The sequence below is a fragment of the Leptidea sinapis genome, chromosome 28, assembly GCF_905404315.1.
Source record: "Leptidea sinapis chromosome 28, ilLepSina1.1, whole genome shotgun sequence".
NCBI lineage: Eukaryota > Metazoa > Arthropoda > Insecta > Lepidoptera > Pieridae > Leptidea > Leptidea sinapis.
This window is the reverse complement of record NC_066292.1, coordinates 11,276,175-11,289,958: the sequence shown is the minus strand read 5'-3', so window position 1 is coordinate 11,289,958 and position 13,784 is coordinate 11,276,175. Positions and strand designations below refer to the sequence as shown.

The 13,784-nt window shown below is 37.5% G+C and overlaps 1 protein-coding gene across 1 annotated transcript; it reads right to left on the bottom strand.

Moving 5' to 3' along the window:
- Positions 1-5,534: 5,534 nt before the first annotated feature.
- Positions 5,535-9,800, bottom strand: LOC126973070 (uncharacterized). Its single transcript, XM_050820184.1, has 2 exons — positions 9,762-9,800; positions 5,535-6,142 (listed from the first exon to the last, which is right to left on the bottom strand). The coding sequence occupies exons 1-2, from the start codon at positions 9,798-9,800 to the stop codon at positions 5,555-5,557; spliced, it is 627 nt and encodes a 208-aa protein (XP_050676141.1). The 3' UTR covers positions 5,535-5,554.
- Between the last annotated feature and the right edge of the window lie 3,984 nt (positions 9,801-13,784).

Here is a 13,784-nt window from a genome sequence, read left to right as displayed (position 1 = left end):
GCATTTTATTGTAGACTAGCTGACCCAGCAAACGTTGTATTGCCAATTAAAGTAATAAATAAGTTCAATTATTAAAATTTTTGGGGACTGAAAAAATATATGTCCTCCGTTTCTCAGACCGACCAAATATATCGTACTTAAAATTAAACATGCTACAATTATTGTATTCGATTGCCATCTTGCAACTCCATCTCTGGATCGAACAGTAAAATATAGAAATCGTGATTAAAAAACAGGGGTTGATCGTAAAATTTCAAAAAAATAATAAATAAATATTTAGGAGTGGATCACCCTGATCATTTAGGGGTATGAAAAATAGATGTTGGCTGATTGTCAAAATTTCAACAAATCGTCTTAGCCGTTTCGAAGGAGTTTCACAACAAACACCGGGACGCGAGAATATTATAAATAAGATATTAAGGTCTCTTGTCATTTGTAACTTGTACTATTGCCTACTATTGTTACTATTGTTCCCGGCTTACCCAATTATGTAAAAGTAAAATTTTGGCAAAATTAAAACATATCAGAGCTCAGTTCAATATTGTCACGAGACTTTTTCAGGGATTGGAAAGTAATACACAGCTTAAAGGAGCCTTTTTTTGTGTTCACTTGCTACGCGACAATATGTACCCGGTCATAATTGATAATATTTGATACATATCTAAAGTTGCAGATATGTTATAAGTGCGAGCTTCTCATAGCTCAAGTACGTCTAAATTGGGGCGTATTTTGATAGTAACTTTGTTTATACAAAATTTAAATGTCTCAAAAATTTTCTGTCATCTTTTCCAACCGATTCTTTGCCTTATCAGTGAAAATACGGTCTAGTGTAGTCGTAAAACTATTTCTATGGTTGACGTTAAGAAATCGGATGACGGAAGCCGGATTTAGTGCGTAAACTACCATAGTTCTACGACTACTTCGGACCGTGTTTTCACTGGTACGGGTCGGATTCGGATCGGAAGTAGTGCGTAAGTGCTCTTATTCCTGTAATAAATTACCGGTTTTTCATGCCGGTATTTCGATCCGGTTTGCTATGATTTTAATCTCAATGTAAGTTCCTGAGATTATTACTCAGTTTTTATAAACACAACTAAATTAAATAAAACATGACAAAACCAAGGATGCTCTAGATGCATTATGAGACTAGAGAGCTGGTTACGCCATTACCACAATATGTAAACGATCACACCCATTACAAATTCAGAGAGCTCAGTTGGCATTCAGTTTGCGTATGATAATGATTGTTATCACGCCGCGCATAGAAATAGAAATTTTAAAATATTCAAAAAGGCTAAATTGCTAGTCTCCCGATGCTCGCGGCTTTTGTGCGCTCAAATCAAATTTTAGCTCAATATAAAGTCATGAATAATATAAACGCTGTCAATCTGCGTTTTAAGTTTAGATTTAGTAAACAGGAATGATCATTTTTTCAGAACTATCAATTTTCAAAGCGATTGACGGAAGTTACCATGGGATTAAAACCTACAATTTGTAACATTTTATCAATCAACCATTAAAACTGTGCTAGCCCTGTTTGTTAAATTATTATAAGCCTGCAGCCCCGAGTAAGTAGAACACATTCCCTACTAGCCTTGATTCATAAAGATTTAAAGCGAGACGAACATAGAGATGACAACTCATCTACGAACAATTCTTTGATCAATCTTTTTTGTTATTAGACACACGTAAACTTCTGTGATTTTTTTAATTTTTCTATCAATAAGTACTACTACTAACTACCTAGGTAGTACCTACGCAATTGAAAACAATTTAAAATTAATTTGAATTTTGACTTATTTATTTGAAAATAATTTTTGTATTAATTATGGGCCGATGGAAACAAAATAATTTTTTCATTAAATTAACTTACAAGTCCTAACCCTGACTGCTTTGCACTCACATAGTCATCGCCAGCAAGTCATCACCTCCCAGTAGTGTTACCTATATTGTATCGCTGACATATTCTACTCAGAATTTTTATTTACTTTGATCAGTTAAATCAGGTGGTCTCCTGTCATTTAATGACTGAGCAACAGCTGGCATTCATAGGAGCAGACAAAGGCTATATGAACTATATAGTGAGAGATCAATGTATAATCATGATGCATCTTTTCTCGAGTATGTTAAAAAATACTCTAAATTATTTAAAAGTGTTTGTTCTATTGCAAAGTCTATGCATATCAGACAAATAATTAAAAATGCACCAAATAAAATAAAGATTACTTGGAATGTTATAAACTGGGAATCTAGAAGATTGAAAGACCGCAACATTGAATTTTTTTTTTTTTATGGAATAGGAAGACAAACGAGCGTACGGGTCACCTGTTGTTAAGTGATCACCGCCGCCCATACTCTCTTGCAACACCAGAGGAATCACAGGAGCGTTACCGGCCTTTAAGGAAGGTGTACGCGCTTTTTTTGAAGGTACCCATGTCGTATCGTCTCGGAAACACCGCACAAGGAAGTTCATTCCACAGCTTTGTAGTACGTGGAAGAAAGCTCCTTGTAAACCGCACTGTGGAGGACTGCCACACATCCAGATGGTGAGGATGATATCCTAACTTGTGGCGTGTCGTGCGAAGGTGGAATTCGGCGGCAGGAATTAGGTAAAACAGCTCTTCGGAACACTCCCCGTGATAAATGCGGTAGAAAACACACAATGAAGCGACGTCTCTACGCAACGCCAAGTGATCCAGCCGTTCACAGAGTACTGGGTCCCCGACAATTCGCGCTGCTCTGCGTTGCACGCGGTCAAATGGATCGAGCTGATACTGGGGTGCGCCAGACCAGAGATGACAGCAATACTCCATGTGTGGCCGGACCTGCGCTTTGTACAGCGCTAGAATGTGGGCCGGCTTGAAGTATTGCCGTGCTCTATTAATGACGCCCAGTTTCTTTGAAGCCAATTTGGCTTTGCCCTCCAGATGGCCACGGAATTGGCAATCGTTCGAGATTTCGAGACCCAGTATTCCGATACTAGGCGAGGCTTTTAGGGAAGTGTTGTCGAAGAGCGGTGATGCAATTTTTTTAGTGGTAAACCCGCAAACTTGAGTCTTCTGGGGGTTAAATTGGACAAGGTTCAATTTACCCCATTCCGCGACCTTCTCGAGAGAGGACTCGATAGAAGACACGAGTTTCTCCCGGCACTGGTCGACGATCCCGAGAGAGACCTGCATGGCCCGTGTATACGGCATCACCAGTGCTGTCATCTGCATAGCAATGCATGTTGGAGGTGTCCAACATATCATTGATATGCAGAAGAAACAGCGTAGGAGATAGCACACAGCCTTGGGGCACTCCAGCATTCACGGGCTTTGGGTTCGAGCAATATCCGTCGACAACGACCTGTATGCTACGCCCAGTGAGGAAGCTGGAGGTCCACTTGCACAAGCTCTCGGGAAGCCCAAATGATGGAAGTTTTGGGAGGAGCGCCTTGTGCCATACACGATCAAAGGCCTTCGCTATATCCAGGCTAACTGCCAGGCCTTCCCCCTTGCTTTCAATAGCCGCCGCCCATCTATGTGTTAGGTATACCAGAAGATCACCTACCGACCGTCCATGGCGAAAGCCGTACTGTCGGTCGTTGATCAACTGGTGACCCTCTAGGTTTACTAAAAGCTGGTGGCTAATTATGCTCTCCATGATTTTGGAGAGCAGGGAGGTGATAGCAATAGGCCTGTAGTTCGCCGGATCCGAACTGTCTCCTTTTTTTTTGGATCGGATGGACAAGGGCTGACTTCCATGAGTCAGGGACTACGCCTTTGGAATAAGAGTGCCGGAATAAACGCGTTAGCACCGGCGTCAACTCAGGGGCACACGTTCTAAGCACGATTGGAGAAATGCCATCCGGCCCGCTCGACTTCCTGACGTCCAACGAAAACAGAGCTCGCCTAACAGTTTTCTGTCTGAACTGTACTTCAGGCATAGAGCTCTGACACCGCGGGATGGTCGGCGGTGTTTTCCCGTTGTCGTCAAGAGTCGAGTTGGAGGCGAAAAGAGCGCACAGGAGCTCGGCTTTCTCTTTTGCCATATGGGCCAGGGTATCATTCCTCATGTGCAACGGCGGCATGGACGGCTGGCTGAAGTTACCAAGAGCAGCTTTCGACAACGACCAGAACTTGCGTGTTCCGGTCGGGTAACTGGAAAGCTGCTCGCCAATTTTGACGACGTACTTAGACTTTGCACGGGCGATTTGCCGCTTAAAAAATCTGGAGGCAGGGTTATATTTCCTCTTAAGAACTTTGCAGTTCGGATCCTTTGTGCCCAGCGCCGCAACCCAAGTTCGATACGCCTGTTTTTTGCAGTCAGATGCTGCTTTAACTGACGCATCGAACCAGGGCTGTGATCTGCCACCGATTGGTACTACAGAGCTTGGTATAAAAATATCCATGCCCTGCAGTATCACATCGGCTACTGCAACGGCGCATTTGAATTTGAATTGAATTTGAATAGTGTGAAGCACTGGCCTCTACTATATACCACTGGACTGGCGGCTGTCAAAGTACTTTGGTGCCTGTTTGATATTCGCCATTTTGGCGCTGTTGGCCATGTAGCGAGAGTCTGTGGTACTAAAACTAATGATGACAACCTTAGCTCGTTCGTAATCGATAGATGGTGGGAAACATTTTACAAAAAAAAATGTGTACTTTATTACGTTGATTCTTGAAGTATAAATAGCACGTAAAACAAAAGATTTCACAATGCAAAAATACTTCAGAGTATTGTACGTTCCTTTGCAGCCATTCGCATATACGTCAAAATTAGTTCACTGGACGCTCGCGAGTAGTTTCATGGCGGCTGTGCACACTCGACGAGAGCTTCTTGCCGAGAGTCTCGGGCCAGTGGGCTCTCGTCGAAAGCATTCCTGTACACACTCGTTCTGTTAGTTGCACTGAAGTCTCCCGAGACAATGGACCTAGAATTAGCTGCTGCTGCTTGTCTTTGTGCTTTGAGCTATTATAATTTTTACATGTTTACCAAAAGAAAATTCGTAAGCCATGGCGAAGAAGGAGATGGTGGATGGTTACCATTCACCGCAATAGAAACAGGTAAACTTAAATAGACCATAGTCTTTTAATAGTCGTATACGTGTTAGTTAAATAGTTTTGGAACCTACCTAATTCTTTATTCTTATTTTAGGACCACCATGGGAAATCAATTGGCTGAGCTATTGGCAGAACCCTCTGGCCAATTCGATAACTTTACAAGAATGTCTGTCTTCAAGACTCTGAATATTTACTGCATAAAGTTGAACCGATGATAACCAAGATGGATACACCGAAAAGAGAAGCAATACATGCGAAAATTCGACTAGCAATTACTTTGAGATTTTTGGCCAGCGGAGATAGCTTTAAAAGTCTACATTTTCTGTTCAAAGTTTCAAGTTCCATAATTTCAAGAATTGTGCCTGAAGTATGCATTGCTCTTAACCGAGTATTGAAGGATCAAATTAAGTTAAGTGGTAACAAAAAAAATACATAATTACTCTTAAGCATTGTTTATTATAGAAAACAGAATTTGCCGGTGTGTGTACCTACTTAGTAATATAAAATTAAGCTTTACGAAAAGCCTGACCTAACACATCATTGGCTGTATTGTACTCTGGGTATGGTGACCTCAAGATCTCATCAGATATAATTTGTATTGTATTAGTATCAGAAAAAGCCACGGAAGAAGTTTGAACCCCTGGATCCGAATAGGAAGTAGATGACGATTCAGGCCGTACGTAGTATGTGGGTGATGCGGCTGGATGTTGTATTTGTTGGCGTTGGATTGGCTCTGAATATACAGTATACATTGGTGAAGGACGTGTGAAGTGTGGAGGTGTGTTATTCATTCGCTTGATGAATAATCCGTCTATTTCGTACATCATTTTTATACTGTCTGATTCAGATAGTTTACGCAACTTATTAGCCAGAATCTTGCCGTAACGATCAAAATCATCTTCCACCGCTTGTGGTTTATTCAAAACTTTATTCAGTGAAGTCATTGCATCTTTCATCGTCTTCCCAGCTTCTTGCAGTTCTATTGGATTCTTACGGCGTCGCGGTGTTGATGGCAACTGAGAAGAAGTCGTAGGATCTGAGTGATTGCTATCCACATCTTCATTGGAAATAACACTTTCTGGTGTAGCTGGAGACTGTAACAAAAAAAAATATAATGTAATTTTTTTTACAGATGCCAGAGTCTCCACAGACATGGTTACAACTGGAAAAGGGGTTCAAAAACTTTTCAAGGTGTTTAGGTGCCATGGATGGAAAGCACATTGTAATGCAATCGCCTATAAATAGCGGTTCCGAATACTACAATTACAAAAGGAGTTTTAGTATTGTACTTCTTGCTTTAGTCGACAGCAATTACTATTTTATTTTTGTTGAAATTGGAAGTCAGGGAAGAATAAGTGACGGCGGTGTATTTCGTAATAGTCAGTTTTGGAGAAGAATATGCTCAAATAATCTAAATTTTCCTAGGCCACGACCTCTACCGGGGAGTACAAGAGAAGTTCCATATGTTTTTCTGGGAGATGGAGCATTTGCATTGTCATCGCATGTGATGAAACCGTACCCAGGAAGTCATAATGAAGGATCGCCGAAACGTATATTTAATAAGAAACTTTCATCCTCACGCGTAGTCGGTGAAAATGTATTTGGGATATTAGCTTCAAAATTTAGAATATTTCGGAAACCAATACTACTGAACCCAGAAAAAAACACAGTTATTACAATGACATGTGTACTGCTGCATAATTTCTTAAGAAAAAGTAGTCATCATCGGCAATATATACACCTCTAGGAACAATAGATGTTTACAACGGTAACGATGAAGACACGTGTGCCATTGGACCTTTGTAACCAATACCACGAAGACCAAAACTAGACGCAAGTCAGATTCGAGAAGAATTTACAACATATTTCTTTAACAATTACAATATGTAAAATTTAGCTATTTAACTATAATTTCTACGTAGGTTATAGTTATAATACTTGCCACACTATTGTTACTATTATCTACGCTAATTAATAAATTCATAAATGAAAAATAATTAATGTTTTACTTACTGGTGCATCCGTGTTCATAGTTTTTCTACACTGAACAATATCATTTAAGAACGAATCCATTAAATCAAAAGCAAACCATATTGGTTTATAGACTGTTTCAGCTCCAGCTCCAGATAGTGTAGGTGCAACAATCTTTCTTTTATGGCCACGGTATGTGGCCATAAGTGAATCTCGCTTTCTTTTTAAATCTACCGCTGGTATTCCCATATGCTCGCTTATGCGCATCCAAGCATCGTGCACATATTGCTTGTCCTTGTGTTTGGTATCTTTTGAGTTCCATAGTACCGGCTCCCTTTGAAAACACCAAAAATTCCAATTCACGTTCGTTACCACCAGACCACATTTTAACGCGTCTTCACCTAAACACAGTCAGCCGGCAACTGCGTGAAACGAGTGTGTACACGTTCGCTCTCGTTTTTCTCGCGAGGGCCAACGAGACCCTTTGACTCGAGCGCAAAAACCGACAAGCGACCGAGACCGAACGAGGCGAGGCGAGGGAGACCGAGACGAGAGAAGAGCTCCATGTACACACTCGCTCTCGGCCTGCCTCGTGGTGTCTCACCGAGTGTGTACAACCGGCATCAAATAGGCACAAAAAATGCTGTCAAACATATGAGACAGCCTGTCCAGTGGTATTTATACAGGTCAGTGGTGTGAAGCATCGTTCGTTTAGTTTCAAAATCATTTTGACTAGCCAATTAAAGATTACGTTATGTCATCGCAATACATATGATATGATACGATCGATTCTGTTTACCGGTTGGTAATTATAGTGTACTGTTTGTTATGGTTGCAATTAGCAGACTTGGCATGTTTGTAGACAAATGTAGCACTGAACTTAATAACGTTGGCTTTGGATGACCATTCATGCAAAATATAAACATGGAATATATTGAAGTTAATGATACATTTAGTCTAGATAAAAATAGAAACATATTCGATATTTTTCGAGTAGATTGCACTGCACATTATGCTAAACAATATAATAATATATAAAAAAATAATCATATATATCTCATCGGTAAAATTGTATTCGTAATAATTATGATTCTCATTGATAATTTATAGGTGAAGATAGAGCCTCTTGCTGCTACAACTGATGAAAATGGCCAGGTTTACTTTAGTGTCAAACTCAATTTAACAGTCTATCTAGACGTGTAAATGATCTAAGATAGTTCTGTATAATATAAGTATAAATAATAATTGGGAGAATATATTTTGACAATATTTTGACAAATTTGCGGTAAACCCTACCGCAAAATCACAAGCCACAATTTCAATGGATGCTCTAATATAGCAATAGCACTTGTACATATCTTAAATCACAAATAAAAATCCATAACGAGGAGAAAATGGTCAATTCACTAATGTACGAGTAGCAAAAACTATTGATATTATTAAACAACATTTAATTACCAATAATATACCTACTGAGTACATTATACTTACAGGGCCATCAGAATATATCTATCTAAATATAATGTATACTAGGAAAAATATGTTAAAAAGTGTGAACAGCATAACTTTCATACCAGACATAAACATAAAATTGCTTTACCCAGTTTTAGAACTACTAAGGCAAAAAGAGTCATTTTTGGGAAATTCTGTAAGATTTTATAATAAGCTCCCCACGACCATAACAGAATTGCCTGACAAAACATTCAAGACATATATAAAAACTGTTTTAATGGGAAATGTTTACTATAATATTAAGGAATATATTGAGGATAAAGAAGTTTGGAGTACCATGCATATCGCGAGTCTCTGCGATCCTGTAGCATCCACTGACATATTTTTTATTACTTACGTAATTTACTTGTGAACATTTTATGACTACTTACAGATGCTTTTTGTAAGTTTACGTAAATATTTTTTTTTCATTTTCAAGGGATTAATAGAGTTCTCCCTTACTAGTGGCTATATCGTCTGGCGAGGGGCTTTCCATCTGCAAATAGCAATTGCCACTCTATGCAATGGGCTCGTCTATAGCACCAGTCGTGGCCAACATATTTATGGAACATTTTGAGGCGGAAGCGTTGAAGAGTACGCCAATAAAGAGATATGTAGAAGATGTGTATGCCATAGTTCCCAAAAAGGAGTTAGGACACTACTGGACCACTTGAACAAAATGCATCTGAAGATAGCTTTAACTATAGAGGAAGAAAAAGATAGAACCATCCCATTTTAGGATTACCTGTTGAAACGCGAATCCAGTGGTAGCCTAGTGCATACGGTATTTAGAAAACCCACACATACCCATCAGTACAGATAAGCAGATTCCCATCACCATACATTACACTTGTCGTCTGTACCACGCACTGTCTTTAATCATGCCCTTCGTTTGTGCGATTCGCAATTTATTGAGCCAGAATTGAGACACGTGCGGCAAGTGTTGGAGGGCAATGGTTACAACTGGCGACAGTGTTATTGACTGGAAAACACGACCATCAAACAGTGGCCTCAGCATGTGGAGCGGGTCCGGGAATCCCATACATGAGAGAGCAACGGATCAAATTGGATACCTGTTACGGCGTAGATATAGGATTAGACAATTTTCCGCCCCCTGACGCAGATTGGTAGTCTTCTACGATCTCCTAAATATCGGAATCTTCTGGAGGGCAATGGTTTCTACGAAATACCATGCGCGTGCGGCAAAACCTACATTGGTGAAACGGGACGCATCATAAAAACCAGACTCACCGAGCAATTCCGCAGTATACGTAAGTTAGACAGCAACATCTCGTCAGTGGCAGAGCACGCCCTGAACTCCGACACGTCACATTATATTAGGTTCGATAGGGTGAAAGTATTGGCTCGCAATAATAACGTGGTGTCTTGCAAGTTGCTGGAAGCCATAGAAATCTGTCGCTCTAATTTTAATAGAGACAAGGGTTGGGCTCTGCCACCAAGTTGGAAACCAGTGTTACAAAATGCGTCTCGCAATAAGACCCATAGTGCCGATGATCACGTAGTGGACATTGTGAGTACATTCTGTGCACCCGTGAACACCAATAGTGACATAGAGTCAGTGATACCGAGCCATCACCACCTCTCGCCCCCCGCCCTGTCTAGCCGCGCACTACGAGCACAAGTCCGCCGTCAGAGACGGGATGTTATCGCGAACCCACCACACTCACCCTGATGAAGAACCTCCGAATGGTCCGAAACTAGTCGGTACCCACAACGATAAAACGTGAGTAAAGCCGTATTAATAAATAAGTAAATAAATAATTCTTAAATTACGCTATTAATTTAATTAATTAATTTTTAAAAATATTTTAATACACGATACATTTTACATTCTTACACGAAGTTTAGCAGTTAATCAGATAGTATATTTTAAAATACTTTTTTTAACAAATAATTTTCTTTTTAATAATATTTTTAATACTGATAGATCATTGATATTACTGGGAAGTTTCTTGTTTGACTCTGGCCCATAAACGAATTACTAATTTTGTGGAGACGTGTTTGATACAATTGTAACTTATGTTTATTTTTTAATTTATCTATACTATGCTTAAAGTAGTAAAAAAATCAATGTTCTACAAGTCAAGCAAAGTCAGTTCACATAATACACCAAATCAGTCCGAAAAAAGACGAAGTAGGACGCTGAATAGGTCTTCCTTAGCCTTAGCCTATTCATTATCCGATCACATGATCTTACTATGAACCAAATTTACAAACAGACATAAATTGATATACAAACAGACAAAAATTAAAAATAGAACAGTATTGGTTTCAGTGACTATTATATAACACAAACTATATTTATCACAAAATTTCACAAAAACAGAATTTACATATTAAAACTATACAATTGTATAGATTTAAATAATAGTCATCAATTCTGATGCAAAATATATTGTCTAATAATTATAAATTTAAAACAAACAAAATAATTCAAGCCGCAAGACATGATAGGGACAGGCCGCAATATAAGTGACGTCAAGTCCAGGTACACCAAAAAATCAAATCAAAAATCACCAATGAATTTGCCGTTTGGAAATAGATGACGTCATGTAGAACGGGAAAAGAACATTTCAAATTAATCTTTTAAATAGCAACGAGTACTTTGCCATAATTTCGTTAGTTTTGGTTTAATGAAGTAATTTAATTAACTTTCCAATTATAAGGCTTTGACCCATTTTATTATATTGTATTATAAACATAGCCTAATGCAACTTACATTTCTTAGGCCGTATATACTATTCAAAGTTTGCCATACTATTCCAACCGGTACCAATTAGTGCAATCTTTGAAAGCTTTGAAAAGGTTATACATGAAATTAAGGAATGAATACATTTATGAAAGTCTTATTTGACACTATCATTAAATTAAAAGCGCTAGTCTTGTAATACCTTTTCAATGGCCTACCTTACGTTTTAAATGAACATGCTTAGCTTTATTTTATAGAAAAAGGAGACGGGGATTTCTGGGCCAAAATGTAATAAGTTGAGATATGGTTTACAAAAATTGTCATATTTTTCTATTACAAAATATAGAAAATTATCCATTCACAATATAGAAAACGAGAAATCTTAAAATTAAGTTTTCACTTTCAATTCACGATTAAAATGGATATCGATTACTATAATTGATTAATATGAATGAGTTTATACAATTCAACCCAAAACCACTTACAACAGATGATTGATTCAATAAAAGTACCTAAAAAAATACATTATAATTAACATAACATAATGTCTTTAGATTAAAAAATAAATAAATATCAACTAACCGATAAGAATCGATCTAAGAACTAATAAATCGATCGAAAAAAAAGTCTATTCTGAATCTCGTTCTGTATTTTTAATCTGTGCCGACAGTGTGACAGCCACAGAATTGTCTAGAATGTCATTGTCAATCACTCGTTTCGTAGCATCGTTTGTGCGTACCTACGCGATTTGTCATTTGAGTGTTTCCCGTTGTTTAATTGATATTTTCCTTCTTTCTATATGACTTCTGATATTGCTAAACTTTACGATCGTTATCGTACAACAAAAAAATCGCATTTCAAAAATCAGCTGTTTTAATATAGATTGTTGCCCATACATTGTATAACCTCAATTTTACAAAACCTATAACTCCTATATCCTATAACTCAGCTTTCAGATTGCCAAAAATCTTGAAATTCTCAGTGATGCTTTTTTAATTTATAAGCTATTTATTGACACAAATTTCATCGTTTTACATCTTGGCCCAATAATGTATGAAAGGGTATCCGTCTCCTTTATGTATAATATTACTAATTTTGTCATAAGGGGGCACAAGTACAACACCAAGATGTAGATGTAGATGATCAGGTTGAGGATGCTTGGGATGCCTCCGGGTGAAAGGTTATAATTGAGAATGGGAAAACGTAGTTCATGGACCAAAACCGTCCTCCCCCTTACAATCTGACTTTAAACAAAAACTAAATATAGATTTAAATGTATTATTATGTATTAGTTCTTGTTATATTCGGTGGAGAAAGGAGTTATGTTGAAGTTATAATATAATCAATATTATTGATACGTAAGGTGGGTACTTTGTATCCTTTTTAAAAAAAATAGTGCGTGAAGTCCATCCGCGCGGAAGAAATGTAACGTTCATAATTTAGAAATGAAAATAGGAAGGGGTAGAATTTGAATTTTAGTGAAATCATATTGTTTTCACTTTAAGACACACTTTATTAACATTGCTTACAATTCACAATTGATCGCATCTTTTAATTATCATTTTCGAATGGAGAAATTTAATACCTTTACAATGGGATTATGATAACTAAAATAAGATGCGAAATGTTTGAGTTCTATTTTTTCAATATTTCTTGCAAAAAAAAACAAAAAAAAAAACATCAAAACCCCTCCCCAGGAGCATTGAACGTTAAACACAACATTTCTTGAATACCCCCTCCATAGTAGCATTATACGTTTAAAGCAACCTTGTTGGAAGTCGCAGTAGAAGTTTCACTTCAAAAATTCTTGAACGGAGGAACATGAACTTTAACACAGTTAAAGGTTACATGGTGATGAAGTGTATAAAGCTATTTTTATTTTATAAAATAAATACAATAAAGTAATTAAAATAAATATTACACACACTACTGCTTAAATAAAACACAACTTACACACACATACATTATAGGTCTTTGACAAATAAACACTTAAAAAGTTCAAACAATAATTATATGAATTATGTTGTAGCATATTAGAGTACAAGCAAGGCATTTTGAGCAATTTTCAGAGCACAAATTATTACAATATAGTCCTTTCCTAGTTGTCTCCTATAAATTTTGGTACAAATTAAATTTATCCACAGTATTTTTTGCAAAGGTTTTTCTTAGTCTAGCTTAGTCAAACTTGCGTCTTTTTGATTGTCAAGTATTTATACAATATTAGTATTCCTAACAAAACTGAAACCCTAATATAAACCCTAAGCTAATTAATGGCTTCAATTCTACCTAACACCGAAAGCCCTTTATTTTTTTTTCGTCTAGGGGTCGCAATATACAAAATTTATAAGATAATAAGAATAAAGAAAGCTTTAGAATTTCGGTTGACCTCGCAAGTATGTTTTAAGTAAATTATATGAGACTGCAGCGCTAAAAATTCCTACTTACTTTATTATATATATTTTCAACACGCTATTTTTAGCTTAGTGTGTGCTTAGGAGCTTTGACAATACCCTATCTCGTGTCTTTGCCAGGTTTACAATGAAATACGAAACAAATGTAATGAA